The sequence below is a fragment of the Tachyglossus aculeatus genome, chromosome 1 (assembly GCF_015852505.1).
Source record: "Tachyglossus aculeatus isolate mTacAcu1 chromosome 1, mTacAcu1.pri, whole genome shotgun sequence".
NCBI classification, from domain to species: Eukaryota; Metazoa; Chordata; class Mammalia; order Monotremata; family Tachyglossidae; genus Tachyglossus; species Tachyglossus aculeatus.
The window spans coordinates 48015246-48038292 of NC_052066.1; the positions used below are offsets into that span (position 1 = coordinate 48015246).

At 42.8% G+C, this 23047-nt stretch overlaps 1 protein-coding gene across 2 annotated transcripts in view; it reads right to left on the reverse strand.

Annotated features, from left to right (window-relative positions):
* Positions 1-8776: 8776 nt before the first annotated feature.
* The window catches only part of RFC4 (replication factor C subunit 4), a 44560-nt gene continuing 30289 nt past the window's right edge, over positions 8777-23047 (reverse strand). For both annotated transcript variants that reach the window (XM_038747524.1, XM_038747516.1), the window contains 4 exons: positions 22530-22655; positions 21697-21777; positions 17204-17320; positions 8777-8955 (listed from right to left, as the gene is read on the reverse strand). In XM_038747524.1, coding sequence (XP_038603452.1) covers positions 8860-8955; positions 17204-17320; positions 21697-21777; positions 22530-22655 — 420 coding nt within the window. In that variant the 3' untranslated portion in view covers positions 8777-8859. The remainder of the gene's footprint in view (positions 8956-17203; positions 17321-21696; positions 21778-22529; positions 22656-23047) is intronic.

Consider the following 23047-nt stretch of genomic DNA (forward strand, 5'->3'; position numbering starts at 1 on the left):
TTATGAACACTTCTATTACAGTATAACAGCTCTAATGTTGCAAAGATAAGTAACAAGATTCTAAGTTGCATCTTAAGCTTTGGTGGGGGTTTTTGTGCGTTTTGTTTTCCTTAAAACATTCATTGTGTTTAAAACATCTCACATGGAGAAAAAGTGCTTTTTTTTTAGCCTAATCCCAAGAAATGACACAGTTTAAAATCGGACTTTTAAGTTTGAGAACTGGATCCACTCCCGGAAAGGTTGGAGATGGAGCGAGAGAAGCAGCGTGGCTCAGTGGAAAGAGCCCGGGTTTTGGAGTCAGGTCATGGGTTCAAATCCTGCCTCTGCCAATTGTCTGCTGTGGGACTTTGGGCAGGTCACTTCACTTCTCTGGGCCTCAGTTACCTCATCTGTAGAATGGGGATTAAGACAGCCCCCTGAGGGACAATCTGATCACCTTGTAGCTATCCCAGTGCTTTGCACATAGTAAGTGCTTAATAAACGCCATTATTATTATGGAGGTGGGGCATTGTGGGAGAGATGCATCCATGGCATCACTGGGTTGGAAACTGCACAAGGCAAGATGGCAGAAAGGGTAATCAATCAATCAATTGTATTGAGCACTTACTGTGTGCAGAGCACTGTACTAAGCGCTTGGGAAGTACAAGTTGGCAACAAAAAGGCAGTTCCTACCCAACAGTGGGCTCAGTCCAAAAGGGTAGCATCGTTTAGGCTGATGCACAAGGAATAGGATAGTGAGCTTTAGCTTTGAGCTAAAATACCAAAGACTTTGCCGGGAGGACATGGGTACTGGCTCTGCCACCTGTGCTGTGTGTGTGTGACCTTGGGCAAGCCAATTAACCTCCGCCTCCATTACCTCATCTGTAAAATGGGGATTAAGGCAGCCCCATGTGGGATGTGGTTACCTGCCATCTACCCCAGTGCTTGGCATGGAAGCGCTTAACAGAAATACCATAATTATTAAGACCAATTCTTTATGGTGTTGAGAGCCAGTCACCATTTATTGTACATATCCTGTTTATTTTAATATATTTTGTTGTCTGTCTCCCCCTTCTAGTATGTGAGCCTGCTGTTGCATAGGGACCGTCTATGTTGCCAACTTGTACTTCCCAAGCGCTTAGTACAGTGCTCTGCACACAGTAAGTGCTTGGTAAATACGATTGAATGAATGAATTTAAGTATCTTAACTGCCGACTGTCCTGCCTCGCCTGGAATGCTCTTTCATATCTGGGAGTTACACCCTTCTCCCCCTGCCTTGAAAACCTTATTGAATAATAATAATGTTGGTATTTAGTGCTTACTATGTGCCAAACACTGTTCTAAGTACTGGGGTAGATACAAGGTCATCAGGTTGTCCCACGTGGGGCTCCCAGTCTTCATTCCCGTTTTACGGGTGAGGTAGCTGAGGCACAGAGAAGTGAAGTGACTTGTCCAAGGTCACACAGCTGACAAGTGGCAGAGAAGGGATTAGAACCCACGACCTCTGATTCGGAAGCCCGGGCTCTTGTCACGGAGCCACGCTGCTTCACTCTTGGGGAGGTCTGGGCCCTGGACCCACTGAAGGGGTCTATTTATTTTATTTTGTTAGTATATTTTGTTTCGTTGTCTGTCTCCCCCTTATAATAATAATAATAATAATGGCATTTATTAAGCGCTTACTATGTGCAAAACACTGTTCTAAGCGCCGGGGAGGTTACAAAGTGATCAGGTTGTCCCAAGGGGCTCACAGTCTTAATCCCCATTTTGCAGATGAGGTAACTGAGGCCCAGAGAAGTGAAGTGACTTGCCCAAAGTCACACAGCTGACAAGGGGCGGAACCGGGATTTGAACCCATGACCTCCGACTCCAAAGCCCGGGCTCTTTCCACTGAGCCACGCTGCTTCTCCAGAAGCTTCTAGACTGTGAGCCCACTGTTGAGTAGGGACCGTCTCTAGATGTTGCCAACTTGTACTTCCAAAGCGCTTAGTACAGTGCTCTGCACACAGTAAGCGCTCAATAAATATGACTGATTGAGAATGGCTTTTGTTTTTCTTTCTTTGCCTGTTCCCTGTTCCTCTTCCTGCTCCCGTGACGTCAAGAAAAAATAATGGGCAGCCTTTCGTTTGTGAGCACAACTGTTAAGCGCTTACTGTGTGTCAAGCACTGTTCTAAGCGCTGAGGTAGATACAAGGCAATCAGGTTGTCCCATGTGGGGCTCACAGTCTTCATCCCCATTTTACAGATGAGGGAACTGAGGCACAGAGAAGCTAAGTGACTTGCCCAAAGTCACATAGCAGACAGGTGTTGGAGCCGGGATTATGAAGCCCCCTCCTTCCTCTCCCCTCCAATCCCTTACCTCCTTCCCCTCCCCACAGCACCTGTATATATGTGTATGTGTTTGTACGCATTTATTACTCTCTTTTATTTGTACGTATTCTATTTATTTTATTTTGTTACTATGTTTTGTTTTGTTGTCTGTCTCCCCCTTCTAGACTGTGAGCCCGCTTTTGGTTTGGGACCGTCTCTATATGTTGCCGACTTGTACTTCCCAAGCGCTTAGTCCAGCGCTCTGCACACAGTAAGCACTCAATACGATTGATTGATTGAATGAATGAATGAATGTACATATGTACGTATTTATTACTCTATTTTATTTGTACATATTCTGTTTTGTTAATATGTTTTGTTTTGTTGTCTGTCACCCCCTTCTAGACTGTGAGCCAACTGTTGGGTAGGGACCGTCTCTATGTGTTGCCAACTTGGACTTCCCAAGTGCTTAGTACAGTGCTCTGCACACAGTAAGTAATCAATAAATATGATTGAATGAATGAATGAATGTGTATATGTTTGTACGTATTTATTACTCTATTTTATTTGTACATATTCCATTTTATTTTGTTAATATGTTTTGTTTTGTTCTCTGTCTCCCCCTTCTAGACTGTGAGCCCGCTGTTGGGTAGGGACCGTCTCTATATGTTGCCAATTTGGACTTTCCAAGTGCTTAGTCCAATGCTCTGCACACAGTAAGCACTCAATAAATACGATTGAATGAATGAATGTATATATGTATGTATTTATTATTCTATTTTATTTGTACATATTCTATTTTATTTTGTTAATATGTTTTGTTTTGTTGTCCGTCTCCCCCTTCTCGACTGTGACCCCGTTGTTGGGTAGGGACCGTTGCTATATGTTGCCAACTTGCACTTCCCAAGCGCTTAGTACAGTGCTCTGCACACAGTAAGCGCTCAATAAATATGCTTGAATGAATGAATGAATGATTAGAACCCACAACCTCTGACTCCCAAGTTGTCTCAAGGGAAACTGGCTAAGTGCAGCAGTTTTATGGGCCTGGGGCCCATGGGCCTATATGTTGCCAACTTGTACTTCCCAAGCGCTTAGTACAGTGCTCTGCACACAGTAAGCGCTCAATAAATACGGTTGATTGATTGGGGGTGCAGACTTGCCCCTTCTTGTTTCAAATGAGCGTTATATCTGGTGAATGAGAAAGGAATTTCAGTATTGTTTTGATGAATACCTTCATAATGCCTTGATTCATTCAATCGTATTTATTGAGCGCTTACTGTGTGCAGAGCACTGTACTAAGCACTTGGGAAGTGCAAGTTGGCAACATATAGCGACGGTCCCTACCCAACAGCGAGCTCACAGTCTAGAAGGGGAAGACAGAGAACAAAACAAAACATTAACAAAATAGAATATGTACAAATAAAATAGAGTAATAAATATGTACAAACATGCATTCATTCATTCAGTCGTATTTATTGAGCGCTTACTGTGTGCAGAGCACTGTACTAAGCGCTTGGGAAGTCCAAGTTGGCAACACATAGAGACGGTCCCTACCCAACAGTGGGCTCACGTAAGGTTTGTATTTTAATGAAATGGGTTATTGGTTGGTTTTATTCACATCTTTAAACACTTATAAAGAAAACCCAAAGAAACTGAATTCCTATTGTTTCTCAAACGGAAATCACCTTCTTCCTTCCTAAGCCCCACTTTTCCTCATCTCCCTTCTGCATTGGCCTGACTTGCTCCCTGAATTCATCCTCATTCATTCATTCCATCATATTCATTGAGCGCTTCCTGTGTGCAGAGCACTGTACTAAGCGCTTGGGAAGTCCAAGGCGGCAACATATTGAGACGGTCCCTACCCAACAACGGGCTCACAGTCCTCACAGCCCCGCAGCACGTAAGTACATAGCTGCCGTGTCGTCGTCGTGTCCCCCACCACCCCACACTGTAAGCTTGCTGTGGGCAAGGATAGTCCCTTTATAATAATAATAATAATAATAATGATGACATTTATAAAGCGCTTACTATATGCAAAGCACTGTTCTAAGCGCTGGGGAGGTTACAAGGTGAACAGGTTGTCCCACGGGGGGGATCACAGTCTTCATCCCCATTTTACAGATGAGGTCACTGAGGCACAGAGAAGTGAAGTGACTTGCCCAAAGTCACACAGCTGACAGGTGTTGGAGCCCGGATTATGAAGCCCCCTCTTTCCTCTCCCCCTCCACCCCATCCCCATCCTCCCCCTTACCTCCTTCCCTTCCCCACAGCACCTGTATATATGTATATATGTTTGGACATATTTATTACTCTATTTTACTTGTGCATATTTATTCTATTTATTTTATTTTGTTAATTTGTTTTGTTGTCTGTCTCCCCCTTCTAGACTGTGAGCCCACTGTTGGGTAGGGACCGTCTCTAGATGTTGCCAACTTGTACTTCCCAAGCGCTTAGTACAGTGCTCTGCACACAGTAAGCGCTCAGTAAATACGATTGAATGAGCGAATGAAGTGCCTTGCCCAAAGTCACACAGCTGACAAGTGGTGGAGCTGGGATTTGAACCCATGACCTCTGACTCCAAAGCCCGGGCTCTTTCCACTGAGCCACGCTGCTTTATTGCTGTTTTGTACTTTCCTAATTGATTAGCACAATTCATTCATTCATTCAATTGTATTTATTGAGCGCTTACTGTGTGCAGAGCACTGGACTGAGCACTTGGGAAGTACAAGTTGGCAACATATATACTCTGCATACAGTGCTCAAAAATACCATTGAATGAATGAATGTCTGTCATCAATGTATTAATGTCTGTCCCCTCCTCTAGGCTAAGCCTGTTGTGGGCAGGGAAGGTGTTTTATTCATTTGTATTTATTATTATTAATAATAATGATGGCATTTGTTACTATGTGTGAAACACTGTTCTAAGCACTGCGGGGGGGGGGGGATACAAGGTGATCAGGTTGTCCCACATAGGGCTCACGGTCTTAATCCCCATTTTACAGATGAGGGAACTGAGGCACACACAGAGAAGCTAAGGGATTTGCCCAAAGTCACACAGCTGTGAGCCCACTGTTGGGTAGGGACTGTCTCCATATGTTGCCAACTTGTACTTCCCAAGCGCTTAGTACAGTGCTCTGCACACAGTAAGCGCTCAATAAATACAATTGATTGATTGATTGACAAGTGGCAGAGTTGGGATGCTAAGTGCATAGGAAAGTCCGATACAACAGTAAACTGACATTCCCTACCCACAACGAGCTCAGTCTACACTTTGAGACATAATAATAATAATAATGATGGCATTTGTTAAACACTTACTATGTGCAAAGCACTGTTCTAAGCGCTGGGGAGGATACAAGGTGATCAGGTTGTCCCACGTGGGGCTCACAGTCTTCACCCCCCGTTTTACAGATGAGGGAACTGAGGCCCAGAGAAGTGAAGTGACTCACCCAAAGTCACACAGCTGACAATTGGCAGAGCTGGGATTTGAACCCATGACATTAGGAGAAGGAGCGTGGCTCAGTGGAAAGAGCCCGGGCTTTGGAGTCAGAAGTCTTGGGTTCAAATTCCAGCTCCGCCGATTGTCAGCTGCGTGACTTTGGGTGAGTCACTTCACTTCTCTGGGCCTCAGTTACCTCATCTGTAAAATGGGGGATTAAGACTGTGAGCCCCCCGTGGGACAACTTCATCACTTTGCAACCTCCCCAGCGCTTATAACAGTGCTTTGCACATAGTAAGCGCTTAATAAATGCCATTATTGTTATTATTATTAATACAAATAAATAAAATGGCAGATATACACAAGTGCTGTGGGGCTGGCAGCACTGTTCTAAGCGCTGGGGAGGTTACAAGGTGATCAGGTTGTCCCACGGAGGGTCACGGTTTTAATCCCCATTTTAATAATAATAATGATGGTATTTGTTAAGCGCTTACTATGTACAAAGCACTGTTCTAAGCGCTGGGGAGGTTACAAGGTGATCAGGTTGCCCCACAGGAGGCTCACAGTTTTAATCCCCATTTTAATAATAATAATGATGGTATTTGTTAAGCGCTTACTATGTGCAAAGCACTGTTCGAAGCGCTGGGGAGGTTACAAGGTGATCAGGTTGTCCCACAAGTGGCTCACAGTTTTAATCCCCATTTTAATAATAGTAAGATGGTATTTGTTAAGCGCTTACTATGTGCCAAGCACTGTTCTAAGTGCTGGGGAGGTTACAAGGTGATCGGGTTGTCCCACGGGGGGCTCAGTTTTAATCCCCATTTTAATAATAATAATGATGGTATTAAGTGCTTACTATGTGCCAAGCACTGTTCTAAGTGCTGGGGAGGTTACAAGATGATCAGGTTGCCCCACAGGAGGCTCACAGTTTTAATCCCCATTTTAATAATAATAATAATAATAATGATGGTATTTGTTAGGTGCTTACTATGTGCCAATCAATCAATCAATCAATCGTATTTATTGAGCGCTTACTGTGTGCAGAGCACTGTACTAAGCGCTTGGGAAGTACAAGTTGGAAACATATAGACAGTCCCTACCCAACAGTGGGCTCACAGTCTAAAAGCTCTGTTCTAAGCGCTGGGGAGGTTACAAGGTGATCAGGTTGCCCCACAGGAGGCTCACAGTTTTAATCCCCATTTTAATAATAATAATAATGATGGCATTTGTTAAGCGCTTACTATGTGCAAAGCACTGTTCTAAGCGCTGGGGAGGTTACAAGGTGATCAGGTTGTCCCACGGGGGGCTCAGTTTTAATCCCCATTTTAATAATAATAATATGGCATTTGTTAAGCACTTACTATGTGCAAGCACTGTTCGAAGCACTGGGGAGGTTACAAGGTGATCAGGTTGTCCCATGGGGGGCTCACAGTTTTAATCCCCATTTTAATAATAATAATATGGCATTTGTTAAGCACTTACTATGTGCAAAGCACTGTTCTAAGCGCTGGGGAGGTTACAAGGTGATCAGGTTGACCCATGGGGGGCTCACAGTTTTAATCCCCATTTTAATAATAATAATAATGATGGTATTTAAGCGCCTACTATGTGCAAAGCACTGTTCTAAGCACTGGGGAGGTTAAAAGGTGATCAGGTTGTCCCACAAGGGGCTCACAGTTTTAATCCCCATTTTAATAATAATAATGATGGTATTTGTTAAACACTTACTATGTGCAAAGCACTGTTCTAAGTGCTGGGGAGGTTACAAGGTGATCCGGTTGTTCCACAGCAGGGTCAGTTTTAATCCCCATTTTAATAATAGTAATGATGGTATTTGTTAAGCGCTCACTATGTGCAAAGCACTGTTCTAAGCGCTGGGGAGGTTACAAGGTGATCAGGTTGTCCCACGGGAGGCTCACAGTTTTAATCCCCACTTTAATAATAATAATGATGGCATTTGTTAAGTGCTTACTATGTGCCAAGCACTGTGCTAAGCGCTGGGGAGGTTACAAGGTGATCAGGTTGCCCCACAGGAGGCTCACAGTTTTAATCCCCATTTTAATAATAATAATAATGATGGCATTTGTTAAGTGCTCACTATGTGCAAAGCACTGTTCTAAGCGCTGGGGAGGTTACAAGGTGATCAGGTTGTCCCACGGGGGGGGCTCACAGTTTTAATCCCCACTTTCCAGATGAGGGAACTGAGGCCCAGAGAAGTGAAGTGACTTGCCCGAAATCACCCAGCTGACAGTTGGCGGAGAGGGGATTTGAACCCATGACCTCTGACTCCAAAGCCCGGCCTCTTTCCACTGAGCCACGCTGCTTTATTAAGCTCTCTCAGGCTCATTTAGTAAACGCCTGTCTTAAGGAGGCTGTGTTCCCTGCAAACACACTCAAATGCCATTGAGTCAAATGCTCTCTTCCTCCCTTCAAGGCCCTGCTGAGAGCTCACCTCCTCCAGGAGGCCTTCCCAGACTGAGCCCCTTCCCTCCTCTCCCACTCGTCCCCCTCTCCATCCCCCCATCTTACCTCCTTCCCTTCCCCACAGCACCTGTATATATGTATATATGGTTGTACATATTTATTACTCTATTTATTTATTTATTTATTTATTTTACTTGTACATTTCTATCCTATTTATTTTATTTTGTTGGTATGTTTGGTTCTGTTCTCTGTCTCCCCCTTTTAGACTGTGAGCCCACTGTTGGGTAGGGACTGTCTCTATGTGTTGCCAATTTGTACTTCCCAAGCGCTTAGTACAGTGCTCTGCACATAGTAAGCGCTCAATAAATACGATTGATTGATTGATTGATTGATTAGGGTGAAGTGTCTTTTAGACTGTGAGCCCGCTGTTGGGTAGGGACCGTCTCTATATGTTGCCAACTTGGACTTCCCAAGCGCTTAGTACAGTGCTCTGCACACAGTGAGCGCTCAATAAATACGATTGACTGATTGAAGTGGAAAGTAGCGTGGATTCTGCTTTCCCCACTTCTTGGAGAGACTGGAATTATGGCTTTCATTTCATTCCCCAAATAAAGATCACTCACAGGCTGGTGATATTTTGCTTTAATTGGCAAAACAGCTACACAAACACGGCAACGGCTTTTGGTGAAGCAATCTCCAGGCTTTTCCCGTTAGACGTTCTGGGTTAACTGCTGCATCACTGTAGCACAGAGACTGATCAACTGCAGGTGCTCATCCGCTCCGTCGGCCAAACATTTATCTGCTTCCTGCAAGAAATTAAAAAAAAAAAAAAAGGAGGAATGCAGATAATAATAATTATCTATTTGTTAAACCCTTACTTTGTGCCAAGCACTGAGCGCCGCATAGCCCCAACTCGTAAGAGGCGGCTAAAGAGGGAGGCTGTAGCTTCTGGGAAGGAGCACGAAAAGAAGACCAGCTTCCCTTCCCCACAGCACCTGTATATATGTTTGTACATATTTATTACTATTTATTTTACTTGTACATATCTATTCTATTTATTTTATTTTGTTAGTATGTTTGGTTTTGTTCTCTGTCTCCCCCTTTTAGACTGTGAGCCCACTGTTGGGTAGGGACTGTCTCTATATGTTGCCAACTTGTACTTCCCAACTGCTCAGTACAGTGCTCTGCACACAGTAAGCGCTCAATAAATATGATTGATTGATTGATTGATTCTGTGCTCTGTTCCTAAACTTTCAGAGGGCTTCCGGGACCACGGATGAGCCCGCCATTCATTCATTCAATCGTATTTATTGAGCGCTTACTGTGTGCAGAGCACTGGACTAAGCGCTTGGGAAGTCCAGGTTGGCAACATCTAGAGACGGTCCCTACCCAACAGTGGGCTCACAGTCTAGAACAGGGAGACAGAGAACAAAACCAAACATTAACAAAATAAAATAGAATATGTACAAATAAAAGAGTAATAAATACATACAAACATATACATTCATTCATTCAATCAATCGTATTTATTGAGCGCTTACTGTATGCAGAGCACTGTACTAAGCGCTTGGGAAGTCCAAGTTGGCAACATATGGAGACGGTACCTACCCAACAGCGGGCTCACAGTCTAGAAGGGGGAGACAGCGAACAAAACAAAACATTAACAAAATGAAATAAATAGAATATGTACAAATAAAATAGAATAATAAATACATGCAAACATATATATATATATATATATACATATATATATATATATATATATACAGCACTTGAGAAGTCCAAGTTGGCAACATCTAGAGACAGTCCCTACCCAACAGTGGGCTCACAGTCTAGATGGGGGAGACAGAGAACAAAACCAAATATACTAACAAAATAAAATAGAATATGTACAAATAAAATACGTATAAACATATATACAGCTCTTGGGAAGTCCAAGTTGGCAACATATAGAGACGGTCCCTACCCAACAGTGGGCTCACTGTCTAGAAGGGGGAGACAGAGAACAAAACAAAACATATTAACAAAATAAAATAAAATAGAATATGTACAAATAAAATAGAGTAATAAATACGTACAAACATATATACATTCATTCATCCATTCAATCATATTTATTGAGCGCTTACTGTGTGCAGAGCACTGTACTAAGCACTTGGGAAGTCCAAGTTGGCAACATTTAGAGACGGTTCCCTACCCAACAGTGGGCTCACAGTCTAGAAGGGGGAGACAGAGAACAAAACAAAACATACTAACAAAATAAACAGAATATGTACAAATAAAATAGAGTAATAAATACATACAAACATATATACATATATACAGCGCTTGGGAAGTGCAAGTTGGCAACATATAGCGACGGTCCCTACCCAACAGTGGGCTCACAGTCTAGAAGGGGGAGACAGAGAACAAAACAAAACATATTAACAAAATAAAATAGAATATGTACAAATAAAATAGAGTAATAAATACGTACAAACATATATACATTCATTCATTCATTCGTATTTATTGAGCGCTTACTGTGTGCAGAGCACTGTACTAAGTGCTTGGGAAGTACAAGTTGGCAACATATAGAGACGGTCCCTACCCAACAGTGGGCTCACAGTCTAGAAGGGGGAGACAGACAACAAAACAAAACATATTAACAAAATAAAATAAATAGAATATGTACAAATAAAATACAGTCATAAATACGTACAAACATATATACATATATACAGCGCTTGGGAAGTCCAAGTTGGCAACATCTAGAGACGGTCCCTACCCAACAGCGGGCTCACAGTCTAGAAGGGGGAGACAGAGAACAAAACCAAACATATTAACAAAATAAAATAAAATATGTACAAATAGAATAGAGTAATAAATACGTACAAACATATTCATTCAATCAATCGTATTTATTGAGCGCTTACTGTGTGCAGAGCACGGTACTAAGCTCTTGGGAAGTACAAGTTGGCAACATATAGAGACGGTCCCTACCCAACAAGGGGCTCACAGTCTAGAAGGGGGAGACAGAGAACAAAACAAAACATATTAACAAAATAAAATAAAATAGAATATGTACAAATAAAATAGAGTCATAAATACGTACAAACATATATACATATATACAGCGCTTGGGAAGTCCAAGTTGGCAACATCTAGAGACGGTCCCTACCCAACAGCGGGCTCACAGTCTAGAAGGGGGAGACAGAGAACAAAACAAAATATATTAACAAAATAAAATAAAATAGAATATGTACAAATAAAATAGAGTAATAAATACGTACAAACATATATACATTCATTCATTCAGTCGTATTTATTGGGCGCTTACTGTGTGCAGGGCACTGTACTAAGCGCTTGGGAAGTACAAGTTGGCAACATCTAGAGACAGTCCCTACCCAACAGCAGGCTCACAGTCTAGAAGGGGGAGACAGAGAACAAAACAAAACAGATTAACAAAATGAAATAAATAGAATACGTACAAATACAATACAGTAATAAATACGTACATATATACATATATACAGGTGCTGTGGGGAGGGGAAGGAGGTAAGGGAGGGGATGGGGAGGAGGGGGAGAGGAAGGAGGGGGCTTCATAATCCTGGCTCCAACACCTATCTGCTGTGTGACTTTGGGCAAGTCACTTAGCTTCTCTGTGCCTCAGTTACCTCATCTGTAAAATGGGGATGAAGACCGTGAGCCCCACATGGGACAACCTGATTGCCTCGTATCTACCTCCACGCTTAGAACAGCGCTTGACACATAGTAAGGGCTTAACTGTCGTGCTCACAAACGAAAGGCGGCCCATTATTTTTTCTTGACATCACGGGAGCAGGAAGAGGAACAGGCAAAGAAAGGAAAAAAGGGCCATTCTCAAGACAACAGTTGGGCTCAGGCGACCCGTCGATCAAGAAAGTACAAGGAAGTCGATCTCACTACACTTCCAGAGGGCCACTGATCAATCAATCAATCAATCGTATTTATTGAGCGCTTACTGTGTGCCGAGCACTGTACTAAGCGCTTGGGAAGTACAAGTTGGCAACATATAGAGACAGTCCCTACCCAACAGTGGGCTCACAGTCTAAAAAGTCAATCTCACTGCACTATTTCCTCTACTGGGCGTAAGTACGGTGACGTCTGAGCCCATCGGAACCATCCATGCCAACTGCGCGCGGGACAAACTTGGTAGGGAGAGATCAATCAATCAATTGTATTTATTGAGCGCTTACTGTGTGCAGAGCACTGGACTAAGCGCTGGGGAAGTACAAGTCAGCAACATATAGAGACGGTCCCTACCCGACAGCGGGCTCACAGTCTAGGAGGGGGAGACGGACGACAAAACAAAACATAACAAAATAAAATAAATATGTACAAGTAAAACAGAGTAATAAATACGTACAAACATATATACAGATAAACAGATGCTGTGGGGAGGGGAAGGAGGTAAGGCCGGGGGGATGGGGAGGGGGGGGGGAGGAAGGAGGGGGCTCAGTCTGGGAAGGCCTCCTGGAGGAGGTGAGCGCTCAGTAGGAGACCCGCGTTTGTTCTACTTGCAAAACGAAGAAAATAAGTGAAAAAAGCTGCTTCTTAAGCCCCATATAATACTGCAATGGCCATACCGAGTCTTGAGGTAGACAGACCTTAGTAGGATACTAATTTTGATAAGCTTGTGAGGGGCAGGGAGCGTGTCCTCTAATTCTTTTAGAGAAGCAGCGTGGCTCAGTGGAAAGAGCCCGGGCTTGGGAGTCAGAGGTCGTGGGTTCAAATCCCGGCCCTGCCAGTAGTCAGCTGTGTGACTTTGGGCAAGTCACTTCGCTTCTCTGGGCCTCAGCCACCTCACCTGTCAAATGGGGATTAAAACTGAGCCCCACGTGGGACAACCTGGTATCCCCTCCCAGTGCTTAGAACAGTGCTTTGCACATAGTAAGCGCTTAACAAATACCATCATTTTTATTATTATTTGTGTTGTACTCTCTCAAGCGCTTAGTATAGTGCTGTGCACCCAGTAATTTCTCAATAAGTACCATTGATTGAGTGGATTTGGGAAATGACTGCTAACAGGTTTTCTTAAGGTTTCTCAGGCTTGTGACTACTTGGTTGGAGGTTCCTCCTCTCGTGTGTGTGTGTGTGTGTTTGTGTGTGTACCTATATATATGTCTGTACAGATTTATTACTCTATTTTACTTGCACATATTTACTATTCCATTTTGTTAATGATGTGCATCTAGCTTTATTTCTATTTGTTCTGATGACTTGACACTTGTCCACATGTTTTCTTTTGTTGTCTGTCTCCCCCTTCTAGACTGTGAGCCCGTTGTTGGGTAAGGACCGTCTCTATATGTTGCGAACTTGTAATTCCCAAGCGCTTAGAACAGTGCTCTGCACACAGTAAGCACTCAATAAATACAATTGAATGAATAATTTAACCGCTTTTTTCCAGTATAGGCGAAATTCTGAAAACTGTTCAATAAAGAGCTATCCAGTGGCCGGAATAGGGCAGATCTCCTAAGCACTTAGGACGGGGCTTTGCACACAGTTAAGCGCTCGATAAATACGACTGAAAGAATGAATTTACGTCATGTATTCAGCATGAGGTCCCTTAAATGATTCTTTTTATTTTCAAACAACACTGCTTTTTGTGAACCTCGGGGGTTCTTTTTCTTCAGCGCTTAGGACAGTGCTTTGCACATAGTAAGCGCTTAATACATTATTCTTCTCACGGGCTTTGGAGTCAGAAGTCATGGGTTCAAATCCCGGCTCCGCCACTTGTCAGCTGTGTGACTTTGGGCAAGTCACTTAATAATATAATAATGATGGTATTTGTTAAGCGCTTACTACGTGCAAAGCACTGTTCTAAGCGCTGGGGAGGTTACAAGGTGATCAGGTTGTCCCACTGGGGGGCTCATAGTCATAATCCCCATTTTCCAGATGAGGGAACTGAGGCCCAGAGAAGTGGCTTGCCCCAAGTCACACAGCTGACAAGTGGCGGAGCTGGGATTTGAATCAATCAATCGTATTTATTGAGCGCTTACTGTGTGCAGAGCACTGTACTAAGCGCTTGGGAAGTACAAGTTGGCAACATATAGAGACAGTCCCTACCCAACAGTGGGCTCACAGTCTAAAAGTCATTTGAACCCATGACGTCCGACTCCAAAGCCCGGGCTCTTTCCACCGAGCCACGCTGCTTCACTTCACTTCTCTGGGCCTCAGTTCCCTCATCTGGAAAATGGGGATGAAGACTGTGAGCCCCCCATGGGCAACCTTGTAACCTCCTCAGTGCTTAGAACAGTGATTTGCACCTAGTAAGCGCTTAATAAATGCCATCATTCTTATTATGCCCGATTATCCCCTGCTGCCTGTATTAGTTACCAAAGAAAAGCACCTCATCCTCCACACTTCCCTAAGACTGTGGATACAGTGAGGTGGCACCAAACTGCTTTAGGGATTGAGGAGGACCTGGATCCTACGGCTTGCAAGAGCCGTCTACTACGTTCTACCTCCCCACTGGCCCACTTAATTTTCCAATTGGAGAAAATTGGGAGGGTGGAAGTGTTGCAGTCGCCAGCCTCAAAGGGATGGCTCCCCCAGCCCTCCTAACTGTTGCAGCCCCTTGGGTATCCAGCTGTGGCACATAAAAGCCCAATCAATCAATCAATCATATTTATTGAGCGCTTACTGTGTGCAGAGCACTGTACTAAGCGCATGGGAAGTACAAGTTGGCGACATATAGAGCCAGTCCCTACCCAACAGCGGGCTCACAGTCTAAAAGGGGGAGACAGAGAACAAAACCAAACATACTAACAAAATAAAATAAATAGAATAGATATGTACAAGTAAAATAAATGAGTAAATAGAGTAATAAATATGTACAAACATATATACATATGGTTTTCCTGCTCTTCAGCATGTCTAGAGGGAAAACAAAAGTAACCGGTGGAGAAGAATATGTACGTAACTATGATTCTATTTATTTATACTGATGCCTGTCTACTCATTTGGTTGTCTGTCTCAATCAATCAATCAATCAATCATATTTATTGAGCGCTTACTGTGTGCAGAGCACTGGACTAAGCGGTTGGGAAGTACAATCAATCAATCGTATTTATTGAGCACTTACTGTGTGCAGAGCACTAGACTAAGCGCTTGGGAAGTACAAGTTGGCAACATATAGAGACAGTCCCTACCCAACAGTGGGCTCACAGTCTGGAAGGGGGAGACAGAGAACAAAACCAAACATATTAACAAAATAAAATAAATAGAATAGATATGTACAAGTAAAATAAATAAATAATGGAGTAATAAATATGTACAAACATATATACATATGGTTTTCCTGCTCTTCAGCATGTCTAGAGGGAAAACAAAAGTAACCGGTGGAGAAGAATATGTACGTAACTATGATTCTATTTATTTATACTGATGCCTGTCTACTCATTTGGTTGTCTGTCTCAATCAATCAATCAATTGTATTTATTGAGCGCTTACTGTGTGCAGAGCACTGTACTAAGCGCTTGGGAAGTACAAGTGGGCAACATATAGAGACGGTCCCTACCCAACAGCGGGCTCACAGTCTAGAAGGGGGAGACGGACGACAAAACATAACAAAATAAAATAAATATGTACAAGTAAAATAGAGTAATAAATACGTACAAACATATATACATATATACAGGTGCTGTGGGGAAGGGACTTAATAATAATAATAATAATGATGGCATTTATTAAGCGCTTACTATGTGCAAATCACTGTTCTACGCGCTGGGGAGTTTACAAGGTGATCAGGTTGTCCCACGGGGGGCTCACAGTCTTCATCCCCATTTTCCAGATGAGGGAACTGAGGCCCAGAGAAGTGAAGTGACTTGCCCATAGTCACACAGCTGACAGGTGGCGGAGCCGGGATTTGAACCCATGACCTCTGACTCCAAAGCCCGGGCTCTTTCCACTGAGCCACGCTGCTTCCCCAAGTGCGCTGAGCCACACTTCTAGACTGTGAGACACTTCGTCTCTGTTGCCGAACTGTACTTTCAAAGTGCTTAGTACAGTGCTCTGCACACAGTAAGCGCTCAATAAATACGATTGAATGAATGAACCGGAATTGGGCCTTTGGATTTGAACCACCTAATCATTCATTCATTCATTCAATGACTAGACTGTGAGCCCACTGTTGGGTAGGGACCGTCTCTATATATTCCCAGCTTGTACTTCCCAAGCGCTTAGTCCAGTGCTCTGCACACAGTAAGCGCTCAATAAATACAACTGAATGAAGGAATGAATTCAATCGTATTTATTGAGCGCTTACTGTGTGCAGAGCACTGTACTAAGCGCCTGGGAAGTCCAAGTTGGCAACATCTAGAGACGGTCCCTACCCAACAACGGGCTCACAGTCTAGAAGGGGGAGACACAACAAAACAAAACATGTCCACAGGTGACCTATTCCTCCCCCTGGCCCTTACTGCCAACGATACCAAGTTGGCTGAACGCAGTACTTAGAGAAACAGCATGGCGTGGTGGCTAGAGCACGGCCCTGGGAATCAGAAGGTCATGGGTTCGACCTCTGGCTCCGCCACTTGTCTGCTGTGTGACCTTGGCAAGTCACTTCACTTCTCTGTGCCTCAGTTACCTCCTCTGTCAAATGGAGACGGAGACTGGGAGCCCCACGTGGGACAGGGACTGTGTCCAACCCGAGTTGCCTGTACTTCGGCATACTTTTGTTTTCCCTCAAGACATGCTGAAGAGCAGGAAAACCATTAAAAGGCCAGAAAGTGGGGTACAGTGTCTGGCACATAGTAAGCGCTTAACGAATACCATAATTATAATTATTATCACTGGTCCTAGTGGTGACACTTGTCCAGCCTCAACATGAGGGCCTTCGCCCTCTTTTCTTCTTCCCTTTTCCAATACCAGATTCCTTGGCTCAGTTAAAAAAGCCAACATACACACGCCCAACAGACCTGGTAAGTGATGTAAATCACAAGCAGGGGTTTCACGTCCGGTGGACTCGAGAAAACACGTAAAAGCACAGCGCACATATTTGGCTGTCGGGGGCAATCTGATCGACGGACTTACAGCGAGTTTCTCTGTGATGATGGATTTCTGCTTGTCACTGAGGTCAGCTTTTTCCACGACCACATCGTGAAGCTGATTCACAAGCTGAGTAGCCGCGTGACCCTCATTTATCAAATCCTAGAGCGTGAACGAGAAAGTGGTGACTATGTCAGAACTTAGATGAAATTACTTTTCAATTAAATTAAATTGAAATACTTACTCTATTTATTTTACTTGTACATATTTATTCTATTCTGTTAATGTTTTGCACAGCACCTGTATATATGTTTGTACATATTTATTACTCTATTTATTTTACTTGTACATATCTATTCTATTTATTTTGTTAGTATGTTTGGTTCTGTTCTCTGTCTCCCCCTTTTAGACTGTGAGCCCACTGTTGGGTAGGGACTGTCTCTATACGTTGCCAATTTGTACTTCCCAAGAGCTTAGTACAGTGCTCTGCACATCATAAGCGCTCAATAAATACGATTGATGATGTTTTGTTCTCTGTCTCTCCCTTCCAGACTGTGAGCCCACTGTTGGGTAGGGACTGTCTCTATATGTTGCCGACTTGTATTTCCCAAGCGCTTAGTACAGTGCTCTGCACACAGTAAGCGCTCAATTAAAAAAAAAAAAGAGCCTCCAAGGGACAGAGACCATGTCTAACTCTCACCTGTGAATTCTTTTCCAGTGCTCTGCACACAGTAAGCACTTACTTCTAGCAGAAAGATAAGCTCTTTAGGTAAATATTTCGTCGATACCCAAAAAGTACCATTTCTAAGCCACCATTTGATCACATTTACTTTGAGATCTTTGAAAGGAAGAAGAAAGACAAAGGGGAGGATAAACTCCCTGTATGATATCTCAAAACAAAAATACCTAAACCTGCAGCATCTTGTTATAATCAGGGCTGTGCCCAAAACTGAATCAGCAATGAGGTCACGCTCCAGTATATCTTGAGAACTTTTAAGTTCCTAGAAACAATCTTTTAAATTGAGGAAACAAAACCCCCTCACAATACTATTATATAGCAGTAATTTTACTAGCGTTAGAGACTTTATAGTCAGTTCTCTGATACGGTGAGGGACGGTCTTAAGAACTCGGTGTTAAGGAAAACCTGTGCAATATTCCACGTACAACCATTTCCCAACATTGCTTTCTATCCAGACAGGTGCATGTTGTTAGAAGAATGTTTCCTAAATTCCCAACAGTGCTTTATCTAAAATGCACAGTGAAAGTATTTGTTGAGAGGACTGACTTCTTCATACCAACTACAGAATCAATTAGACTGTGAGCCCACTTTTAGACTGTGAGCCCACTGTTGGGTAGGGACTGTCTCTATATGTTGCCAACTTGTACTTCCCAAGCGCTTAGTACAGTGCTCTGCACACAGTAAGCGCTCAATAAATACGATTGATGTTGATGATGATGATGATGATGATAATATCTACTGAGCATCTACTGTGCACAGAATTTTGCCTGTGGCTTCACAGTCCTCTTCTGAGGTTATTACGGGTAAAGTTTCGAGATATCGTATTCCAACTATAATAATAATGATAATAATAATAATGACATTTATTAAGCGCTTACTATGTTCAAAGCACTGTTCTAAGCACTGGGGAGGTTACAAGGTGATCAGGTTGTCCCACGTGGGGCTCACAGCCTTCACCCCCAGATGAGGTAACTGAGGCCCAGAGAAGTGAAGTGACTTGCCTAAAGTCACACAGCTAATTGGCGGAGCCGGGATTTGAACCCAGGACCTCTGACTCCAAAGCCCGGGCTCTTTCCACTGAGCCACGCTGCTTCTCTATGAGACGTCAGCACAAAGACATTCTTGATCTTCTTGGTAATTTTTGTGTCTTGCATTCAAGTGGACACACCGTCAGCGTGAATTTCACATCAAAATCAATCGTATTTATTGAGCGCTTACTGTGTGCAGAGCACTGTACTAAGCGCTTGGGAAGTACAAGTTGGCAACATATAGAGACGGTCCCTACCCAACAGTGGGCTCACAGTCTAAAAGGGATCAATTCTGTCATATTTAGGTTTCAGGGCCTCCCTCGTCACTATAGTTTAGAAATTGGGAAGCAGCGTGGCCTAGTAGAAAAACCGTAAGTGTAGTGTGACTAGTGTAGGAAAAATTCCTGTAAGTTGTATGAATCCTGTGTTAATTTTTGTAATTTTCAAAGATTCATCCAGCTATGTACTGCCCAAGCGCTTAGTACAGTGCCCTGCACACAGTAAGCGCTCAATAAATACGACTGAATGAATGAGCCTGGGAGTCCCAACCTGGGAGGGACCTGGGTTCTAATCCCAGCTCCACAACTTGTCTACTGTGTGACCCTGGGCACAGTGAGGCATTTTTCTGTGCCTCAGTTCCCTCATCTGTAAAATGGGGATTAAGACTGTGAGCCTTTGTATGGGCGATGGACTGGATCCAACCTAATTAGCTTGGATCTCCCCCAGAGCTTAGTACAGTGCCTGGCACCTAGTTAAGTGCTTTAACAGTGCTTTGCCCATAGTAAGTGCTTAACAAATGCCATTATAGGTATAAAAAATAAATCTACTGGTGGAATAACAAATACTATTTGATGGGAAAAATAACCAAAGTGCTGATCAACAGAGTTACTCTTTTGACACCAAAGAATACAGAAGCAGCGTGAAATACAGAATACACCAAAGAATACAGAAGAAGCAAAGAATAGAGAAGCAGCGTGGCTCAGTGGAAAGAGCCCGGGCTTTGGAGTCAGAGGTTATGGGTTCAAATCCCGGCTCTGCCAATTGTCAGCGGTGTGACTTTGGGCAAGTCACTTCACTTCTCTGTGCCTCAGTTACCTCATCTGTAAAGTGGGGATTAAGATTGTGAGCCTCCCGTGGGACAACCTGATCACCTTGTAAGCTCCCCAGCGCTTAGAACAGTGCTTTGCACATAGTAAGCGCTTAATAAATACCATTATTATTATTATTATTATTGTTATTACAGAAACCACATCCTAGTCTGTGACTCCCCAGGTCAATCAGTTTTTCTGATGTCGATCTCATTGTCCACAACTGCCCAGCGCACTGCAGATTTGAACACAAGAGCTAATGTAGTACAATGAGAAGGGTTAATTAGAGACTGGATTATATATCCATCTAGCTGAAAGGCAGAAAACTGAAACTCAAAAAAAACATGACTATGAAGGACAATATTTTTTCCTTTAGGGAAGAAGAGAAACAAAAATTCAACCATTACAATCTTACAAAACCTGCCTCCTTGGAAAGACTCAAAGCTTTTATTAGGGACTGGATTATATATCCATCTAGCTGAAAGGCAGAAAACTGAAACTCAAAAAAACATGAATATGAAGGACAATATTTTTTCCTTTAGGGAAGAAGAGAAACAAAAATTCAACCATTACAATCTTACAAAACCTGACTCCTCGGAAAGACTCAAAGCTTTTACTAGAGACTGGATTACATATCCATCTAGCTGAAAGGCAGAAAACTGAAACTTGAAAAAACATGAATATGAAGGACAATATTTTTTCCTTTAGGGAAGAAGAAAAACAAAAATTCAACCATTACAATCTTACAAAACCTGACTCCTCGGAAAGACTCAAAGCTTTTATTAGAGACTGGATTATATATCCATCTAGCTGAAAGGCGGAAAACTGAAACTTAAAAAAACATGAATATGAAGGACAATATTTTTTTCCTTTAGGGAAGAAGAAAAACAAAAATTCAACCGTTACAATCTTACAAAACCTGACTGCTCGGAAAGACTCAAAGCTTCTATTAGGGACTGGATTATATATCCATCTAGCTGAAAGGAAGAAAACTGAAACTTAAAAAAACATGAATATGAAGGACAATATTTTTTTCCTTTAGGGAAGAAGAAAAACAAAAATTCAACCATTACAATCTTACAAAACCTGACTCCTTGGAAAGACTCAAAGCTTTTGGCTTCTAAGAAATGTACCTGAGATGCAGTGTGGCATATTAGAAAGAACTATGGCACGGGAGTCAGAGGACCTGGGTTCTAATTCTGGTTCTTCCGCTTGCCTGCGATGTGACACTGGTCAAGTCACTTAAGAGAAGCAGTGTGGCTCAGTGGAAAGAGCCCGGGCTTTGGAGTCAGAGGTCATGGGTTCGAACCCCGGCTCTGCCACATTTGCTGTGTGACATCGGGCAAGTCACTTAACTTCTCTGACCCTCATTTCCCTCATCTGTAAAATGGGGATTAAGACTGTGAGCCCCACGTGGGACAACCTGATCACCTTGTATCCCCCCAGCGCTTAGAACAGTGCTTTGCACATAGTAAGCGCTTAACAAACGCCATTATTATTATTATTATTATTATTAACTTCTCTGTCCCTGTTTCTTCATCTGTAAAGTGAGGAGTAAAATACCTGGTCTACCTCCAACTTAGACTGTGCCCTATGTGGGACAAGGACTACATCCGACCACATTTTCCCCAGCACCTAGAAATGGGCACATAGTAAGCACTTAACTACCACAATTATCATTACCTTCACTACTGTTTCCAGTTTTTCAAAAGAACCACTCTGACAGGCAGAGAATATACCATCGATAGTCTCAGCAGGCACTACCTAAAAACACAGGAAAATTTTCAAGATAATTTAATCTCAGTTGGCTCCAACTACGCTTCACCATCAAAAACTATGTCCACCTTGGTGCCCCCGCCCCAAAAAACCAACAACAATCAGAATACCACCTTAAGGATATGAAAGAATAAAAACCGACAAGGGATCTTTAGTATTACTTGATTACGGTACGATACTGGTAGAAGAGCAGCGTAAGAAAAAGTCTAACTTTTCCCTAAGGTTGTCATAATCGCGGGGCTTCACAAATTGAACTTTGAAGTCTCAAGATTCGCAGGCTAAACTGAGGTTTGCTGTAGTCTTTAAATATAAGGGACGATTGCAGTTTTAATTTCTTCATCTTCCTTACAGTTCTTTAAACGGACAGGTTTGCATCCCACTGTCGGAAATTGGAAAGGCCCATGAATTAAAATGTCAAATCAGTGGCTTATCATGAAGCAAAGACACTGACGGCTCGGGAAAGGGAAGCAGAAAATGATAGGGACCTTTAGGTAAAACTTATGTAGCAGAAGAGGAGAGTAATTCAGTTGTTCTTTCACAGTCAACTTATATCCATACTCGGAATTATCAACATTGCACGCAAATGGCAGTTCTAAGCAGGTTCGATCATTTCCTCTCCAGAAGCATTAATAGAGTGCATTCCCCCTGTATCCATGAGCAGGGCTTAATTTAGCAACAGTTAAACACAGTCCAAGCTGTGTAGACAAAGCAGGAATAAATATATCGGTGAGATGACTTACCCCGGCAATCTCTGTTATTACCTTCTCCGTGACCTCTTTCCCACCTGTTAAACGGGTAGCACTTTGAAGAAATGTGATGGCTTTTCGTAAGTCTCCTTCTGATACCTGAACGAGGTAAGCGATTCCCTGAGGGGGAAATAAAATGAGAGTCCAATCAGTCGTCTTTATTGAACGCTTACTGAGTGCAGAGCGCTTACACGCATGTGGATAGTCACTGACAGTCCCAGAACCTAGAGAAGATAGACAAAAGCCCCAAGAATTTGTTGCAGGGTCATATTTTAATAATGTAATTCAGATGCTATCTTTGGTTTATAAAATGAAAAATCTCAAGTCATATCTTTATATGGTCTTTATTATTATTATTCTCCCTCTCATCCCCCTCCCCATCCCCCCCGCCTTACCTCCTTCCCCTCCCCACAGCACCTGTATATATGTATATATGTTTGTACATATTTATTACTATATTTATTTATTTTACTTGTACATATTTATTCATCATCGTCATCAATCATATTTAT